This window comes from Buteo buteo, chromosome Z (genome assembly GCF_964188355.1).
Source record: "Buteo buteo chromosome Z, bButBut1.hap1.1, whole genome shotgun sequence".
Taxonomy (NCBI): domain Eukaryota; kingdom Metazoa; phylum Chordata; class Aves; order Accipitriformes; family Accipitridae; genus Buteo; species Buteo buteo.
The window spans coordinates 88,633,236-88,651,366 of record NC_134204.1 but is presented as its reverse complement, the minus strand read 5'-3'; the positions used below and the strand labels follow the sequence as shown (position 1 = coordinate 88,651,366).

At 65.2% G+C, this 18,131-nt stretch overlaps 1 protein-coding gene across 1 annotated transcript in view; it reads left to right on the top strand.

The window, feature by feature from the left end:
• RYR1 (ryanodine receptor 1) overlaps nt 1–18,131 on the top strand; it is a 66,161-nt gene that overhangs the window by 46,303 nt on the left and 1,727 nt on the right. Inside the window, 32 exon segments of the mRNA XM_075021120.1 lie at nt 24–116; nt 816–830; nt 1,448–1,618; nt 1,737–1,796; nt 2,926–3,063; nt 3,440–3,552; nt 4,133–4,229; nt 4,321–4,427; nt 4,549–4,600; nt 4,791–4,871; nt 4,953–5,052; nt 5,179–5,258; nt 6,206–6,282; nt 7,035–7,108; nt 7,722–7,739; nt 8,576–8,656; nt 8,884–8,972; nt 9,630–9,758; nt 10,637–10,741; nt 11,338–11,419; nt 11,894–13,233; nt 13,656–13,729; nt 14,490–14,655; nt 14,873–14,959; nt 15,410–15,637; nt 16,524–16,654; nt 16,880–16,922; nt 17,021–17,120; nt 17,123–17,150; nt 17,251–17,311; nt 17,702–17,848; nt 17,948–18,082. Of these exon segments, the coding sequence (XP_074877221.1) occupies nt 24–116; nt 816–830; nt 1,448–1,618; nt 1,737–1,796; nt 2,926–3,063; nt 3,440–3,552; nt 4,133–4,229; nt 4,321–4,427; nt 4,549–4,600; nt 4,791–4,871; nt 4,953–5,052; nt 5,179–5,258; nt 6,206–6,282; nt 7,035–7,108; nt 7,722–7,739; nt 8,576–8,656; nt 8,884–8,972; nt 9,630–9,758; nt 10,637–10,741; nt 11,338–11,419; nt 11,894–13,233; nt 13,656–13,729; nt 14,490–14,655; nt 14,873–14,959; nt 15,410–15,637; nt 16,524–16,654; nt 16,880–16,922; nt 17,021–17,120; nt 17,123–17,150; nt 17,251–17,311; nt 17,702–17,848; nt 17,948–18,082 (4,302 nt within the window).

The window sequence follows — 18,131 nt, the reverse complement described above, 5'->3', positions numbered from 1 at the left end:
CCCCCATGTCCTCCCCCCGGCAGAACTTCAAGCGTGAGGAGCAGAACTTCGTGGTGCAGAATGAGATCAACAACATGTCCTTCCTCACCGCCGACAGCAAGAGCAAAATGGCCAAGGTGTGGGGGGGAATGCACCCACCCGGCTGCACCCCCCCAGCTGCACCCTGACCTCCTGCCTGCCACCCCCAGACCCCCTCATCCCGTGCCCCCCACCCACCTGGCACCCCAATCCCATGCATGGGGGGTGTCCATCCCTCCCCAAGCCTGCCTGGTACCCCCAAGTCCCCCCCTTGTGCAGGGGTCTCCATCCCTCCCAGCCTCCCTGGTACCCCCACACCCCTGGTACCCCCACGCCCCTGGTACCGCCAAACCCACCTGGTACCCCCAAACCCAACCATCCCTCCCAACACCCCCGGTACCCCTAAAACATCCCAAAACCCACCCAGTGTCCCCAAACCCAGGCACCTCCATCCCTCCCAACCCACCTGGTACCCTCAAGCCACCCCCAAACCTACCTGGGACATCCAACTCCCCCCAAAGCCCCCCCAAACTTGGGCACCTCCATCCCTCCTGCCCCACCTGGTACCCACACCCCCTCCCAATCTACCCTCAGCCCACCCCAATCCCCCCCAAACTCAGGCACCTCCATCCCTCCTGCCCCACCTGCTGCCTCCCAATCCCCCCTACCCAGGGGTCTCCATCCCTCCCCATCTCCCCGGGTCCCCAAGCCCCCCGCGTCTGCCCCCAGGGACATGGGGACGGGTACCTAACGCTGTCTCTTCTCTCCTGCCCTTGGCTGCGGGTGCTGGCACCTAGTCCGGAGACGGCCAGGTTAGCGGGGCCATGCTGCATGGGGAGGGGACCCCAGGGACCCCAGCCCCTGCCCTGGGGTCCTGCCCCTCAGGGCCACCACAGCTGGGACCCCCAGGACCCCTCCAGGGTCATGCTCTATGGGGCCACCATGGTTGGGACCCCCAGGACCCCTCCAGGGTCATGCTCTATGGGGCCACCATGGCTGGGACCCCCATGGACATCCTGGGGTCCTTTCCCACAGAGCCACGTCTGGGACCTCAGGGGCTGCTGGAGCTGTGTGGCACCGGGGTCCTGGCCCTGATGTCCCCAGTCCTCATCATACAGGGGTCTTGGTGCTGATGTCCCCATCCCTGTGCCATGGGGGTCCCAACACTGATATCCCCATCCTGGTGGCACAGGGTCCTGGCCCTGAGGTGTCCCCATGGCACAGGGACCCTTGTGCTGATGTCCCCATCCTTGTAGGGGACACTGATGTCTCTGTGGCATGGGGGTCCTACCACTGATGTCCCTCATCCTCATGGCATGGGGGTCCCGCCGCTGATGTCCCCATGACATGGGACTCCTGTCCCTGACCCCCCCCCCAAACCACTTGGCCTGGGGTGGTGGCCCTGATGTCCCCGTCCCTGTCCCCGCAGGGGGGTGGCTCGGAGCAGGAGCGGACGAAGAAGAAGCGTCGCGGGGACCGGTACTCCATCCACACCTCCCTCATCGTCGCCACCCTGAAGAAGATGCTGCCCATCGGCCTCAACATGTGCTCACCCACCGACCAGGAGCTCATCAGCCTGGCCAAGAGCCGCTATGCCCTGGTGGGTGGGGGTGTTGGGGACAGCCCCTGGGATTGGGGACAGCCCCCCACAGTGGGGACAGCCCCTGGGGTTGGGGACAGCCCCTGACGTGGCCCTGTCCTGTGTCCCCCCCCTGCAGAAGGACACGGACGAGGAGGTGCGGGAGTTCCTCAACAACAACCTGCACCTACAGGGCAAGGTGAGGTGGCCCCGTCCCCACCATGCCCCCCCCCCACATCCCCCTGTTCCCCATGTCATTGCGGTGCCTGTATCCCCACAGTCCCCACCTGTCCCACCATGTCTCCGTGGTCCCCACGTCTTCATGGTCATCACAGTGCCTGTATCCCTGTGGTCCTCACGGTCCCCACTGTGTCCTTGTGGTCCCCATGTCCTTGTGGTCCCCATATCCCCATGGTGCCTGTATCCCCATGGTCCCCACGTGCCCCACCATGTCTCCGTGGTCCCCATGTCCCCATGGTCATCACGATGCCTGTATCCCTGTGGTCCTCGTGGTCCCCATGTCCCCATGGTCATCACGATGCCTGTATCCCTGTGGTCCTCACAGTCCCCACTGTGTCCTCATGGTCCCCATCTCCCCATGGCACTTGTATCCCCATGGTCCCTATGTGCCCCACCATGTCTCCGTGGTCCCCATGGTTGTCATGGTGCCTGTACTCCTGTGGTCCCCATGTCCCCATGGTCATCACGATGCCTGTATCCCCATGGTCGTCATGGTCCCCGGGTCCCCATGGTCATCTCGATGCCTGTATCCCCATGGTCCTCATGGTCCCCATGTCCCCATGGTCATCTCGATGCCTGTATCCCCATGGTCGTCATGGTCCCCATGTCCCCATGGTTATCACGATGCCTGTATCCCCATGGTCGTCATGGTCCCCATGTCCCCATGGTCATCTCGATGCCTGTATCCCTGTGGCCCTCACAGTCCCCGCTGTGTCCTCATGGTCCCCATGGCACTTGTATCCCCATGGTCCCTATGTGCCCCACCGTGTCTCCATGGTCCCCATGGTCATCACGGTGCCTGTACTCCTGTGGTCCTCACGGTCCCCATGTCCCCATGGTCATCACGATGCCTGTATCCCTGTGGTCCTCACAGTCCCCACTGTGTCCTCATGGTCCCCATCTCCCCATGGCACTTGTATCCCCATGGTCCCTATGTGCCCCACCATGTCTCCGTGGTCCCAATGGTCATCACGGTGCCTGTACTCCTGTGGTCCTCACGGTGCCCATGACCCCATGGTCATCGTGGTGCCAGTACCCCCATGGTCCCCACCACGTCCCCGTGGTCACCGTGTCCCCCGTGTCCCCAGTGCGAGAACAACTCGTCCATGCGGTGGCAGATGGCCCTGTACCGCGAGATGGCCGGCAAGGCCGAGGACTCCGACAGCCCCGAGAAGATCGTCCGGAGGGTGCAGGAGGTGTCGGCCGTGCTTTACCACCTCGAGCAGGTCAGGGGGGCTGGGGGGGGTCCTGGGGGGGTCTGGGGGGTCCCTGGGCTGCAGGAGGTGTTGGCTATGCTCTACTGCCTCGAGCAGGTTGGAGTCCTGGGGGGTCTTGGGGGGCTCTGGGGGGTGCCAGGGTACTTTAGGGGTCCGGGGGGGTGTCAAGAGCCTTGGGGAGGGGTGGGCATGGTGTGGTCCAGGGGTGCCCTGGGGGTTATCTGGGATGCTCTGGGACTCCCTGGGATGTTCCAGGTGGTCCCTGGGATGCTCTGAGTGTGTGGTGGGGGTCCTTGGGGTGCTCATGGAGGTGTGGGGGTCCCGGTGATGCTCCAGGGGGTCTCGGGGTGCCCAGGTGACGCTCGCGCCTCCTCCCCCCCCGCAGACGGAGCACCCCTACAAGTCCAAGAAGGCAGTGTGGCACAAGCTGCTCTCCAAGCAGCGCCGCCGGGCTGTGGTCGCCTGCTTCCGCATGACGCCCCTCTACAACCTGCCCAGGTGGGGACTGGGGGGGACTGGGAGCTGCTGGGAGGGGAGCTCTGAGACCCCCGGGGGTGACCAGGAGCACTGAGGAGCCTCTGGGGGCAACTGGGAGCCCCTTAAGAGAAACTGGGAAGATCCCAGAGCCTTGTGGAGGCAATTGGGAGCCCCCAGGGGCAACTGGGAACCTCCAAGGGCAACCCAGAACCCTTCTGGGGGTAACTGGGAGCCCCCAAGGGCAACTCAGAACCCTTCAGGGGGCAACTGGGGGTAACTAGGAGCCCCCAACAGCAACCCAGAACCCTTCTGGGGGCAACTGGGGGTAACTGGGAGCCCCCAAGGACAACCCAGAACCCTTCTGGGGGCAACTGGGGGTAACTGGGAGCCTCCAAGGACAACCCAGAACCCTTCTGGGGGCAACTGGGAGCCCCCACAGACAACCCAGAACCCTTCTGGGGGCAACTGGAAACCCCTTGAGACCCTCTGGGAGCCCCTGGAGACAACTGGGTGCCTCCTGGGTGGAGCCCCCACCCCCCTAGCCCCCCCTTCCCAGGGACCAGGACCCCCCCATCACTGTCACCCCCCCGTCCCCCCCCAGGCACCGGGCCTGTAATATGTTCCTGGAGGCGTACAAGCTCTCCTGGCTGGTGCCCGAGGAGCATCCCTTTGAGGACCGCATGATTGATGACCTCTCGGTGAGCTGGGGGGGGTCTGCCTGGGCTGGGGGGGGGGGGCTCACTGGCTGGGGACCCCCCCAGCTGAGCCCTGTGGTGGTGGCCGAGGTAGAAGTCGGGGGAGGAAGAGGAGGAGGAGGAAGAGGAGCAGGATAAGAAGCCGGACCCCTTGCACCAGCTCATCCTGCACTTCAGCCGGACGGCACTGACTGAGAAAAGGTGGGGGGGGGCTCCCGGATGCCTGGGTCCCCTCAGGGTCGGGGGCACCCAGACACCTGGTCCCCTCTTGGGGGGGTGTCCCGGTGCACCCCTTTGAGCCGTGTCCCCCCCAATCCTGCAGTAAGTTGGAGAAGGATCATTTGTACATGGCATACGCTGGCATCATGGCCAAGGTGGGTCCTGGCCCCCCCCGTGTCCCTCCCCCCTCCCCTGTGCCCCCCCAAACCACCCAACCCCAGGGTCCTGATGGGGAGGGGGGGGCTGCAGGGGTTGGCAGGGTCCCCAGGGATTGTGGGGGACCCTTAGGATGGTGATGGGGGGGCTCAACTGGGGACACCCCCCGGCTCGTTGTGCCCCCCCCAGAGCTGTCACATCGAGGAAGGGGAAGAGGAGGAGAAGAAGGAGGAGGAGAAGGAAGAAGAAGAAGCCGAGGACTCATTCGAGGTGGGTGTGGGGGCACCCTGAGCCCCCCCGGACCCCCCCAACACCTGTGAACCTCCTTGACTTCCCCTATGCCCCCCCCAGGAGAAGGAGATGGAGAAGCAGAAGCTGCTGTACCAGCAAGCCCGGCTGCACACGCGGGGGGCGGCCGAGATGGTGCTGCAGATGATCAGTGCCTGCAAGGGTGAGACCCCGCAGGCAGCCCCTCACACGGGGGGGCTCCTCATGCAATACCCCCCCACCCCTCGCACGGGTGTCCTCGTGCAACCCACTGGCAGGGGGCGGCCGTGACGGTGCCCGGCTTTGGCAGGGGAGCGGGGCGACATGGTGTCCTCCACCCTCAAGTTGGGCATCTCCATCCTCAACGGGGGCAACGCTGAGGTGCAGCAGGTAGGACGGCGTCCGTGCGTCCCTGTGTCCGTGCGTCCCCGCGTCCCCGTGTCCATGCACGAGGCCACACATGCACACGGGGCTGCGTCATTGCCGTGGGAGCGTGCACGACGCTGTCCATCCTGGCGTGCCTGTCGCGTGTCCGTGTGTCTGCACGTGTCCATGGATGTGCCTGCAGACCCACATGTCCATAGGTCCATGCACGTGTCCATGTGTCCATGCACGTGTCTGTACATCCATGCACGTGTCTGTGTGTCTGCACATGTGTCTATGGAAGTGCACGCATGCCCACATGTCCATACATCCATGCATGTGTCTGTGTATCCATGTATGTGTCTGTACATCCACGCATGTGTCTGTACATCCATGCATGTGTCCATACATCCATGCATGTGTCTATGCATGTGTCCATACATCCATGCACATGTCCGTGTGTCCATGCACATGTCTGTATGTCTGTGCACGTGTCCATACGCCCATGCATGTGTCCGTGTGTCTGTACACGTGTCTATGGATGTGTCTGCACACCCACATGTCCATACATCCATACACATATCTGTATGTCCATGCACGTGTCCGTATGTCCATGCACGTGTCTGTATGTCCATGTACACATCCGTACATCCATGCATGTGTCCTTGTGTCTGCACACATGTCTATGGATGTCTCTGCATGCCCGCATGTCCATACATCCATGCATGTGTCCACACATCCACGCACGTGTCCATACATCCATGCACATGTCCATACGTCCACACACGTGTCCATACATCCATGCACATGTCCATGTGCACACCCATGCGTGCTTCCATCCACGCTCACGCCTGTGCGACCACTCACGGGCACATCCGTGTCCCCGCACCGGTGCCCGTGTCCGGGTCCCCGTGTCCCTGTGTCCAGGTGCCGGTGTCTGTCTGTCCACACGTGTGTCTGTGTGTGTCCCCCAGAAAATGCTGGACTACCTGAAGGAGAAGCGGGAGGTCGGGTTCTTCCAGAGCGTCCAGGCGCTGATGCAGACCTGCAGGTGACGCCTGGGCTGGGGTCCCCCCGCGGGCATTGGGGTGCCCCCATGAGAATCAGGGACCCCTGTGGGCATCGGGGTTCCCCCATGAGAATCAGGGACCCCTGTGAGCATCGGGGTCCCCCCATGGGAATCAGGGACCCCTGTGGGCATCAGGGTCTCCCCATGGGCTTTGGGGTCCCCTCTGGGCTTCAGGGATGCCCTGCAGAGATGGGAGCCCCCCCCCGCCTTGGGTATCAGGGACCCTCCATGGGTGCCCCACGGGTTCAGGGCTTTAGGGGGGGTCCCCAAGAGATCGAGGACCCCCAGGGAAGATGTGGGAGCAGCTCGGAACACCCGGCTTTCGTTTTCAAGAGTGAACATTAGAATTTGTTGTGCCTTCGAAGAACTAGTTTTACAAAGTCGGGTCGGAGGATGGCTTTGCGTACGCCTGGGAAGATGTGGCTGGGGACAGTCACCAGCGTGTGTACGGAATGTTTTTATCTTTAACTGTTCTGAGGACTCGCAAACATCCCAGCCCAGCCAGATACGCGCTCCGGGGTTAGGAGTGTGGGCTGGACGCCCTTAGTTCTTCCCAGATCCTTGTTGAAACATACATCAGCTCGACCCTTTAGCGAAATAAATGGAATCTCGTACAGACGGCTTGAGCGCTTAAATCAGGCGCTGCAGAGGGGATCAGGTCCAGCTGGAGGTGGGGGGGTCCTGGAAGGGTTTTGGGGGGCCCCGTCCTGACCACCCATCCTGTGTCCCCACAGCGTCCTGGACCTCAACGCCTTCGAGCGGCAGAACAAGGCGGAGGGGCTGGGCATGGTGACGGAGGAGGGGACGAGTGAGTGGGGGGGCCCTGCCCAGGCACCCCCTCCCCCCCGGGACCCCTCTATTGCCACTGCCCCATGGGATGGGGGTGGTGGGTTGTGACCAGGGGTTCCCATCCTGCACCCCCCGTCCTGCTGCGCTGCTCACCCCGGAGTGCCCGCTATTAATGTGGCTCTGAGCCCCTAATGCCCCCCCGAAGACCTAATGCCCCCCCCGGGTCCCTAATACACCCCCAAAGCCCTAATGCCCCGCCAAAGCCCTAATGACTGCCCCCCAGGTCCCTAATGCCCCCTGAGCCCCTAATGCCCCCCCATAGATTTGATACCCCTATAGCCCTGATACTCCTCTATGCCCTTAACACCCCCCAAGCCGTAATACCCCACCTTGACCCCTAACAGCCCCCCCCGGCCCCTAATACCCCCCCGGGCCCCAATACTCCCCCGAGGCACCTAATACCCCTGGGCTAATAATACCCCTTAAAGTCCTAATGACACCCCCAAAACCCTAATTGTCGCCAACCCTAATACCCCACACACACTCCTAATGATCCCCCAGCTCTAATGACCCCCCCCACCCTGCTCACCTCCTCTCTCCCCTTCTCTCCCCATCCCGGCTCCTGGTGACAGTCATCAGCCGTGAGAACGGTAAATACTTGTTATCGTAGGGGCTACAGGGCTGGGGGGGGTTGTATATACAGTCTATAGGGCTGGGGGGGTTATAATAGGGTCTATAGGGCTGGGGGGCATTATTGTAGGGTCTCTAGGGTGCTGTTGTAGGGTCTACAGGGCTATGTGGTGTTATTGTAGGGTCTGTGGGGCTATGGGGTGTTACTGTAGGATCTATAGGGTGCTGTGGTAGGTTCTATAGGGCTATGGGGTGTTATTGTAGGGTCTGTGGGGCATTATTGTAGGGTCTATAGGGTGCTGTGGTAGGGTCTATAGGGCTATGTGGTGTTATTGTAGGGTCTATGGGGCTATGGGGTGTTATTGTAGGGTCTATAGGGTGCTGTTGTAGGGGCTATAGGGCTATGGGGTGTTATTGTAGGGGCTATAGGGCTATGGGGTGTTATTGTAGGGTCTATAGGGTGCTGTTGTAGGGTCTACGAGGTCTTACGATGGGGTTGCCCAGCTGCAGGGGTTGTTGTAGGGTCTGTAGGGCTCGGGGAGGGGGGTGCTGGAGGAGGGTGGCACCGGCGTGGCCTCCCCGTGCCCTGTCCCCAGAGTGGGACCCACGGCACGGCCCCACGGCCCCTGGCTGCCACCCCGACGGTGTCCCCACAGCATGCCTGTCCCCGCTTGTCCCCGACCCCCTCGGCCCCACTGGCTGTCCCCCCACCATGCTAACCCCCTGCCAAACCCCGGGTGTCCCTGTGCCACCCGGGGGCGTCCCCCATTGCCACCTTGGGGTGTCCCCGTGTGACCCTGGCTTTGTCCCCGTGTGACCCCGTCCGTCCATCCGTCCGTCTGTCCGTCCCCCCCAGGGGAGAAGGTGATGTCGGACGATGAGTTCACGCAGGATCTCTTCCGACTGCTCCAGCTGCTGTGCGAGGGGCACAACAATGGTGAGACGACATGGGGGGGACACACCGGGGGGCAGGGGGGTATGGCTATGGGACACGAGGGGGGTCTGGGGTGGGGAAGGGGCTTTGGAGGACTGTGGGGCAGGAGAAGGAGCTGTGGGGCAGGAGGGGCTGCGGGGCGGCCGTGGTGTGGCTGTGGGGGCCATGGGGCAGGCGTGGGGTGGTCGTGGGTCTGGTCTCACCCCATTTCCACCCTCCCGCCCCCCCAGATTTCCAGAACTACCTGCGCACCCAGACGGGGAACACGACGACCATCAACATCATCATCTGCACCGTGGACTACCTGCTGCGCCTGCAGGTACCGCACTCCACGGCCCCCCCCAGCCCCACACCATGGCCTCCAGCCTGGACCCCATCCCCAATCCCACACCCCACGGCTCTGCCCCAGCCCCAAGCCACGTTCCCTGACCCACATCCCTGTTCTCCATCCCTGATGCACATCCCCATCCCCGTGTCCTCATGCTGCTGGTGGTCTCCACGTCCCCATCCCCATGTCCTCGTGCTGCTGGTGGTCTCCACGTCCCCATCCCCATGTCCTCGTGCTGCTGGTGGACCCCACGTCCCCATCCTCATGTCCTTGTGCTGCCAGTGGTCCCTGTGTCCCATCCCCATGTCTCTGTCCCCGTGTCCTCGTGCTGCTGGTGGACCCCACGTCCCCATCCTCATGTCCTTGTGCTGCCAGTGGTCCCTGTGTCCCATCCCCGTGTCCCCATCCCCGTGTCCTTGTGCTGCTGGTGGACCCCATGTCCCCATCCTCATGTCCTTGTGCTGCCGGTGGTCCCCACATCCCCATCCCCCTGTCCTTTGTGTTGCCGGTGGTCCCCACGTCCCCATCCTCAGGTCCTCGTGTTGCTGTTGGTCCCCATGTCCCTGTCCCCGTGTCCTCATGCTGCCGGTGGTCCCCGTGTCCCTGCCCCCCCCCACCCCACCGCTGACAGTGTCCGTCCGGTGGCAGGAGTCCATCAGCGACTTCTACTGGTACTACTCGGGGAAGGACGTGATCGACGAGCAGGGGAAGCGCAACTTCTCCAAGGCCATGGCCGTGGCCAAGCAGGTCTTCAACAGCCTCACCGAGTACATCCAGGTGAGCCCCCCACCCTGCCCAGACACCCCCCCCCAGCCCCTCGCTAAGCACACCCAGGTGGGATGGGCCCCGCAGTCCCCCATCCCCGATGTCCCTGGGGGGCTGGAGAGGGTGGTCCAAGCTCCCTGGGGGTCCCCAGGAGCCTTGGTGCCCTGTGGATCCTGGTGTTCCTGTATGTCCCTGGGAGGTCCCTGGGGATCCTGATGTCCCTGGGGGTCCCCAAGGACCCCGGTGTCCCTAGGAGGTCCCCAAGGTCCCTGGGGATCCTGATGTCCCTGGGGGTCCCCAAGGACCCTGCTGCCCCTGGGGGTCCCTGGCAGGTCCCTGAGGTCCCTGGGGATCTCGATGACCCTGGTGCTCCCCAAGGACCCTGATGTCCCTGGGGTGCCTGGGAGGTCCCTGGGGGTCCCTGGGGATCCTGATGTCCCTGGGGATCCCCAAGGACCCCGATGTCTCTGGTGGTCCCTGAGGACCCTGATGTCCCTGAGGTTCCTGTGGATCCCAATGTCCCTGGTGGTCCCCAAGGACCCTGATGTCCCTGGGGGTCTCTGGGAGGTCCCTGCAGTCCCTGGGGATCCTGATGTCCCTGGAGATCCCCAAGAACCCCGATGTCTCTGGTGGTTCTCAAGGACCCTGATGTCCCTGGGGGTCCCTGGGGGCTCCCCAAGGTCCCTGGGAGGACCCCTGTGTCTAAGGGATCCTGAGGTTCCCCATGGTCCCCAAGACCCCCAACGTCCCAGGGCTCCCAGTGTCCCTGATGATGTTCCCAATTCCCTGGGGCTGCCAGGACCCCTTAGGGGGTCCCGCCATCCCCGAGGGTCCCCAGGGGGTCTCTGGGGGTCACTGGGGCCAGCAGTGCCAGTGCCCGCCGCCCGCAGGGTCCCTGCACGGGGAACCAGCAGAGCCTGGCTCACAGCCGCCTCTGGGACGCCGTCGTCGGCTTCCTCCACGTCTTCGCGCACATGATGAAGAAGCTGGCCCAGGTGGGCACTGGGGGGGCACTGGGAGCACTGGGACCCCCCCACCCCCTACTAACCCGCTGGCCCCTCCTTGCTGTCCCCAAGGTGGGGAGGGTTGGGGACACCTGGGTCCCCAGTGGCATCAGCAGCCCCCCTTCCAACCCCCAACCCATCCCGTTGGCCCCGGGGCACCCCAAGGACCCCCCCCCAAGATGGGGAGGACCCCATGACACTCCGGGGGGACCCCGTGACACCCCAAGCTGGCTCTGACGGAACTTTCCGCCCCGCTGCCGCCAGATGGGCCAAACGTCGGGACCCCGGATGGGCGTAAGCACCCGCCGAGCCCCCGCCGCCCCGTCCCCCTCCCCAGCATTGCATGGCCTCGCTAACCAACCCCCCGCCCCCCCACGGCATGGCAAAGCCCCCCCAGACCCCCCGCTTGGGTTGCGTGCGAGTTGGGGGGTCCACCACCCACCCTCTCTCTCGTGGCGCGAGGAGCGGTGCTGGAGCGGGTCGAGCCCCCAGGTAAGGGGGTTTGGGGCTGTGGTGGGGGTCACGGCATGGGGGGGGACCACCTCGGGCTCATGGTGTGTCCCCCCCCGATGTTGTCCTTCCCCCAGGACTCCAGCCAGATCGGGCTGCTGAAGGAGCTGCTGGACCTGCAGAAGGACATGGTGGTGATGCTGCTGTCCCTGCTAGAAGGTGGGGTCCCCTTGTCGTTGTCCCCCCCCACCCTGGGGTGTCCAGGACCCCTCTGCTGCCATGGGTGCCCCAATGTCACCCAATGTCCCCCTGCCATCCAGGGTGTCCTCGCTATCCCATGCCACCTGGGGTTAGGACATCCCATCCACCATCCAGGATCTCCTAATGACACCCACAGTCCCCGTATCACTGGGGGGGGGGGACACACACACCACCCCCAAGACGAGGTCTCCTCGCCATCCAGGCTGTCCCCACGCCATCAGGGGTGTCCCCTGTCCCTCAGGGTGTCCCCTCGCTCTCCAGGGTGCTCCCCACCACCCATGGTGGCCCATGCCACTTGAGGTGTCCTTGGCCACCCGGGATACCCCCCGGCCACAAGAGAAGTCCCCATGCTCTCCAGGGTGTCCCCAGGTACCGGGGTTGTCCCTGCAGCACCCCCAGACCTGACGAGACCCCCCCCCTCCACCTCCACAGGCAACGTGGTGAACGGGACCATCGCCCGGCAGATGGTGGACATGCTGGTGGAGTCCTCCAGCAACGTCACCATGATCCTCAAGTTCTTCGACATGTTCCTGAAACTGCGGGACATCGTGGCCTCAGACGCCTTCCGCGACTACGTCTCGGACCCGCGAGGTCTCATCTCCAAGAAGGACTTCCAGAAGGCGATGGACAGCCAGAAGCAATACGAACCCGCCGAGATCCAGTTCCTGCTCTCCTGCTCGGAGGCGGACGAGAACGAGATGATTGACGTGGAAGCCTTTGCCGGTCGCTTTCAAGAACCTGCTCGCGACATCGGTTTCAACGTGGCCGTGCTCCTCACCAACCTCTCGGAGCACGTTCCCCATGACCAACGCCTCCGGACCTTCTTGGAGCAAGCGGCCAGCATCTTGGAGTACTTCCGTCCTTTTTTGGGACGGATCGAGATCATGGGAGCCGCTCGGCGGATCGAACGCCTCTACTTCGAGATCAGCGCCGCCAACAAGGCGCAGTGGGAGATGCCCCAAGTGAAGGAATCCAAGCGCCAGTTCATCTTCGACGTGGTCAACGAGGGGGGGGAGGCGGAGAAGATGGAGCTCTTCGTCAGCTTCTGCGAGGACACCATCTTCGAGATGCAGATTGCCTCTCGCCTCTCCGAGGAGGAACCCCCCCGGGAAGAAGGAGAGGATGAGGAGCAGGAGGAAGAAGAGGAGACCCCTGACCCCACCGCTCCACCTCCCCCCTCCGAACCCACCTCAGCTTTTGGGGAGCTGTTGGCGGGGGCCGGGGGGTTGCGACGTTTGCTGGGGTCCCCCCAAACCTGGCGGCGACGGTTGCGACGGTTGCGACGCCGGCCGGGTCGGGAGTTGGCGTGGGCGGCGGGAGCGGCCGCCGGCCGGGCGATGCTGGGGGGGCTTCTGGGGGGCTGGGGGGTGCTGGGGGCCGTGGGGCGCCTGGCCTGGACCTCTCTTTTCGGAGGGGGGCTAGTGGAAGGGGCGCAGCGGCTAGCCCTGGCCGAGCTGCTGGCCAGCATGCCCGACCCCACTCAGGACGCCGTGGGGGGCGGCGAGGCCGGGGCAGCCGCGGGGGGAGAAGAAGGGGGTCCCCAAGACCCCGTCCCCCCGCCCGCCCCCCACCTGCCGCAGCCCCCTGAGGAGGAAGAGGAGGAGGAGGAGGCGGCGGCGGCGCCGGTGACGGCTTTCGGGGTGCGCAAGGAGCCCGGGCATTATCGGCTGGCAGCCCCCGACGCCCCCGGGGGGCTGGGGGACATCGGCGAGCCCCCCGCTGCCGAGCCCCCCACCCCCGAGGGCACTCCCATCCTCCGGAGGAAGATTGGGGTAGGCAGCTGATGGGGTCTCGGTGGGGGGGGATGCTCAGGGTCCCTATGGGGGGAGCAGGATGCTGGGGGTCTCTGGGGGGGACGGACATGACCCCAGGGATCCCCTGTGGGGGGTAGGATGGGGGGGGGGTCCCTGTGGAGGTGCAGGATGCCTGGGTTCCCTGGGGGGGGGTAGAAGGATGCTAAGGGTTCCTGGGGGGGGGGGGGGCAGGACCCCAGGAGTCCCCTATGGGGGGAGCAGGACACGGTGGGGGGGGTCCCTAGGAGGGGCAGGACCCTGGGCTCCCTCCCAGCAGTGGGGGGGGTCCCCAAAACGCCTGGTTTCTGTCCCCTATGGGCATGACCAGCCTGAGCAGGGCTTGGGGAAGGGGGGGGTGTCAGTCTGTGCCCCCCCGACCCCGATGCTGTGTCCCACCGCAGGAGGACGGAGAGGAGGTGGTGGAGGAGGAGCCGCAGAAGGAAGAGGAGCTGCCGGGCGAGGCGGAGAAAGCTGAGTAAGTGGGGGGTCAAGGCCCCCCTGGGGGGGTCCATGGCCCTATTGGGGGGTGTATGGTCCCATTGGGGCAGTAGGGTGGGTCCATGGCCCCGTTGGGTGTTGCATGGTCCCACTGGGGGCTCTGGGGTGGGTTCATGGTCCCATTGGGTGCTGCATGGTCCCATTGGGAGCTCTGGGGTGGGTTCATGGTCCCATTGGGTGCTGCATGGCCCCATTGGAGTTATGGGGTGGGTCCGTGGCCCCGTTGGGTGTTGCATGGTCCCATTGGATTTTGCATGGTCCTACTGGGGGCTATGGGGTGGGTCCATGGTCCCACTGGGTGCTGCATGGTCCCATTGGAGTTATGGGGTGGGTCCGTGGCCCCGTTGGGTGTTGCATGGTCCTACTGGTGGCTCTGGGGTGGGTTCATGGTCCCATTGGGTGCTGCATGGTCCCATTGGGAGCTCTGGGGTGGGTTCATGGTCCCATTGGGTGTTGCATGGTCCCATTGGAGGCTGTGGGGTGGGTTCATGGCCCCATTGGGTGTTGCCTGGCCCCCCTTGGGTGCTCCATGGTCCCACTGGGGCAGTAGGGTGGGTCTATGCCCTGTTGGGTGCTGCATGGTCCCACTGGGGGCTCTGGGGTGGGTTCATGGCCCAGTTGGAGTTATGGGGTGGGTACATGGCTCCATCAGTGGGTGCCTGTCCTCCTTGGGGGGACTGTGGGAAGGATGGAGGGTCCCGCTGGGGGCCCCCACCCAGGCAGCACCCTCACCCCAGCACGGAGAATGGGGAGAAGGCTGTGGCGGAGGGGGCCGAGGGGGGGCCCGAGCCTGGTGCCCCCGAGAAGAGGAGGAAATCGGTCCCCCGGGAGCGGAAGGAGCCGCCGGCCGAAGGAGCCTTCGAGTTCTGGAATGAGCTGGAGGTCCAGAGGGTCAAATTCCTGGTACGGGGGGGCCAAGGAGGGTCTGGGACCCCCATTGCCTGAGCACTGGGACCCTCCTCCCCATGTGCAAGCCAGCCACTGGGACCCCCATCCCTGCGCAGGGCAATGGGGCCCCCCATCAATGGGGGCATACCCTGGGTGGGTGCTCAGGGGGGGTCCTGGGGCTGGGCCCCCCCGCACCCCTGAGCATGTTCCTGTCCCTCCCCCCCCGGTGCAGAACTACTTGTCCAGGAATTTCTACAACCTGCGGTTCCTGGCGCTCTTCCTCGCCTTCGCCATCAACTTCATCCTCCTCTTCTACAAGGTCTGGGTCCTTGCGGGGGGGGTGGGGTATGGGATGGGGGGGGGGGCACCCCGAGTCCCTGGGTGGGGGTATGGGATGGGGTGAGGGGCACCTTGACTCCGTGGGAGGGGGCATATGGGATGGGCTGGGGGCACCTTGAATCCTTGGGGTGGGTATGGGATGGGGTGGGGGCACCTTGAATCCTTGGGGTGGGTATGGGATGGGCTGGGGGCACCCGGGGTTCCTGGGGGGGGGTGTATGGGATGGGGGGGGGCAACCCAGACCCCTGCGTCCCTGAGGGGGGTTACGGCACAGGTTGGGGCCACCCTGGCTCCTTGGTTGGGGGGGCTGTGGGGTCCATAGGGCGGGCTGATGGGTACCAGGACCCTCAGGTCCCCAGGGCACGGGGGTGGGCAGGTGCCTCACCCCCCCCTCGCCCCCTTGCTGAGCACAGCCCCCTCTCCCCCCCAGGTGTCCGAGCACCCTCCGGGCACCGAGGAGGAGCCGGAGGGCTCGGGGCTGGCGGCGGCGGCGGCCGAGGAGGACGGGGGGGACGAGGCCGGGGGGAACGGGGAGGAGAGCGTGGTCTATTACTTCTTGGAGGAGAGCACGGGATACATGCAGCCGGCGCTGCAGGGCCTGGCCCTGGCCCACACCCTCGTCGCCTTCCTCTGCATCATCGGCTACAACTGCCTCAAGGTGCGCCCGGCCACGCCCGGCCACGCCCTGCCTCTGGCCACGCCCCCTCGGCCACGCCCGACCCTGGTCCCACCTGCCCACCCCTACTTGGCATCGGTATCTGGCCATGCCAGCCCGCCCCTGGCCACGCCCAGCTGCCCCCCAGCCACACCCATTTATGATGCCACGCCCTGATTGGCCGCGCCCAGTCATCTGGCCACGCCCACACCTGGTCATTCACACACACACACCCCGCTGGAGCCAGCATCTGGCCGTGGCCACGCCGCCCACACCTGGTGGCCACACCCTTCCACCTGGTGACCACACCCTCCTGCCTGGTGGTCACGCCCTTTTGTGCCTGGCCACGCCCCCAGGCCCTGCTGACTCCACCCCCAGGCTGGTACAGCCCCCCCCATCCCCCCGGGCCTGGGCTGTGACCCCATGTCCCCGTGTCCCCCCATGTCTCCCCCATGTCTCCCCCATGTCCCCGCGACCCCTGTCCCCGATGTCCCCCCATGTCCCCCCCATGTCCCCCTGTCCCCCCTGACCCCCATGTCCCCGTGTCCCCCCATGTCCCCATGTCCCCCCATGTCCCCCTGTCCCCCCGACCCCCATGTCCCCCCATGTCCCCGTGTCCCCCCATGTCCCCATGTCCCCCCATGTCCCCCTGTCCCCCCGACCCCCATGTCCCCCCATGTCCCCCCATGTCCCCGTGTCCCCCCATGTCCCCAATGTCCCCCCATGTCCCCCCATGTCCCCCTGTCCCCCCTGACCCCCATGTCCCCATGTGTCCCCATGTCCCCCTGTCCCCCCTGACCCCCCTGTCCCCCCTGACCCCCATGTCCCCATGTGTCCCCATGTCCCCATGTCCCCCTGTCCCCCCCCCCACGGCTGTCCCCCCCCCCAGATCCCGCTGGTGATCTTCAAGCGGGAGAAGGAGGTGGCACGGCGCCTGGAGTTCTCGGGGCTCTACATCACCGAGCAGCCGCCGGACGACGACGTCAAGGGCCAGTGGGACCGGCTGGTGCTCAACGCCCAGTACGGGGGTCTGAGGGGGGGTCTTGGGGGGGGGGGCACGGGGGGGGACCTCCTGGTGCTCCACACCCAGTATGTGGGGGGCTGAGTGACTGGCTGGCGGTCAACACCCAGTACGGGGGACCAGCTGGGAGACCTCTGGGGCCCCCCCTGGACCAGATGTGGCTGCTGGGGGGGGGGACACAGGACACACAGACCCCCCCACACAACCCCTCCCTGTCCCCTCAGGTCCTTCCCCAGCAACTACTGGGATAAGTTCGTCAAGAGAAAGGTGAGAGGGGGGGTCCCGCAGGACACAGGAGGGGGGTCTGGACCCTGAGCGTGTCCCGTGCCCCCCTCGACCGTGTCGTGTGTGCCCCCCCCCAAAAGGTGCTGGAGAAATATGGGGATATCTACGGGCGCGAGCGCATCGCGGAGCTGCTGGGGATGGACCTGGCCAGCCTGGATATTGGGGCGCAGGGCGAGAGGAAGGCCCCCCCGACAGCTCCCTCCTCTCCTGGTGGGTGCGGGGGGCTCATCTGAAGGCGGGGGGGGGGGTCGTACCCATCCTGGGGATTCCCCTTACATCCTCACGCACACACACCCCCCCCTTCCCACAGGATCACATCCATCGACATCAGGTACCAGATCTGGAAGTTCGGGGTCATCTTCACTGACAATGTGAGTTGGGGGGGGGCTGGGGAGGTCAGGGTGGGGGGCCCAGGGTGATGGGGGGGTGTCAGGGTGATGGGGGTCTGTGACCCCCCAGGGATGAGGGTACCCAGGGTGATGGGGGTCAGCAGTTCCCCCAGGGATGGAGCTCCCAGGGTAATGAGGGTCCCAGGGTGGTGGGAGTCAGGACCCTGCAGGGCTGGGGGGGGGTCTCATGGGGTGGGGGGGTGGGACCCCCAGCAGCAGGGTTCTGGGGTGATGGGAGCCAGGACCCCCCCAGGGATGGGGGTACCAGGGCGATGAGCGTCCCAAGGTGCTGGAGGTGTTGGACCCCCGGCGATGGGGGTGCCAGGCTGCAGGGTGACCCCCCCCCTTATGGCGTGTGTGTCCCCCCCCCAGTCCTTCCTCTACCTCACCTGGTACATGGCCATGTCCCTCCTGGGCCACTACAACAACTTCTTCTTCGCCTCCCACCTCCTGGACATCGCCATGGGGGTGAAGACCCTCCGCACCATCCTCTCCTCCGTCACCCACAACGGCAAGCAGGTGGGGGGGGGGGCTGCCTGGGGGAGGGGGGGGGTGGCCAGGGCTGGGGTGGGGGACCCCACTGAGGCCATCCTTCCCGTGTGTGTGTCCCCCTCCCAGCTGGCGATGACGGTGGGGCTGCTGGCCGTGGTCGTGTACCTCTACACCGTGGTGGCCTTCAACTTCTTCCGCAAGTTCTACAACAAGAGCGAGGATGAGGATGAGCCGGACATGAAGTGCGACGACATGATGACGGTCGGTGGGGTGGGGGGCCGGGGGGGACAGGGGGCCTGGGGGGGGGGGG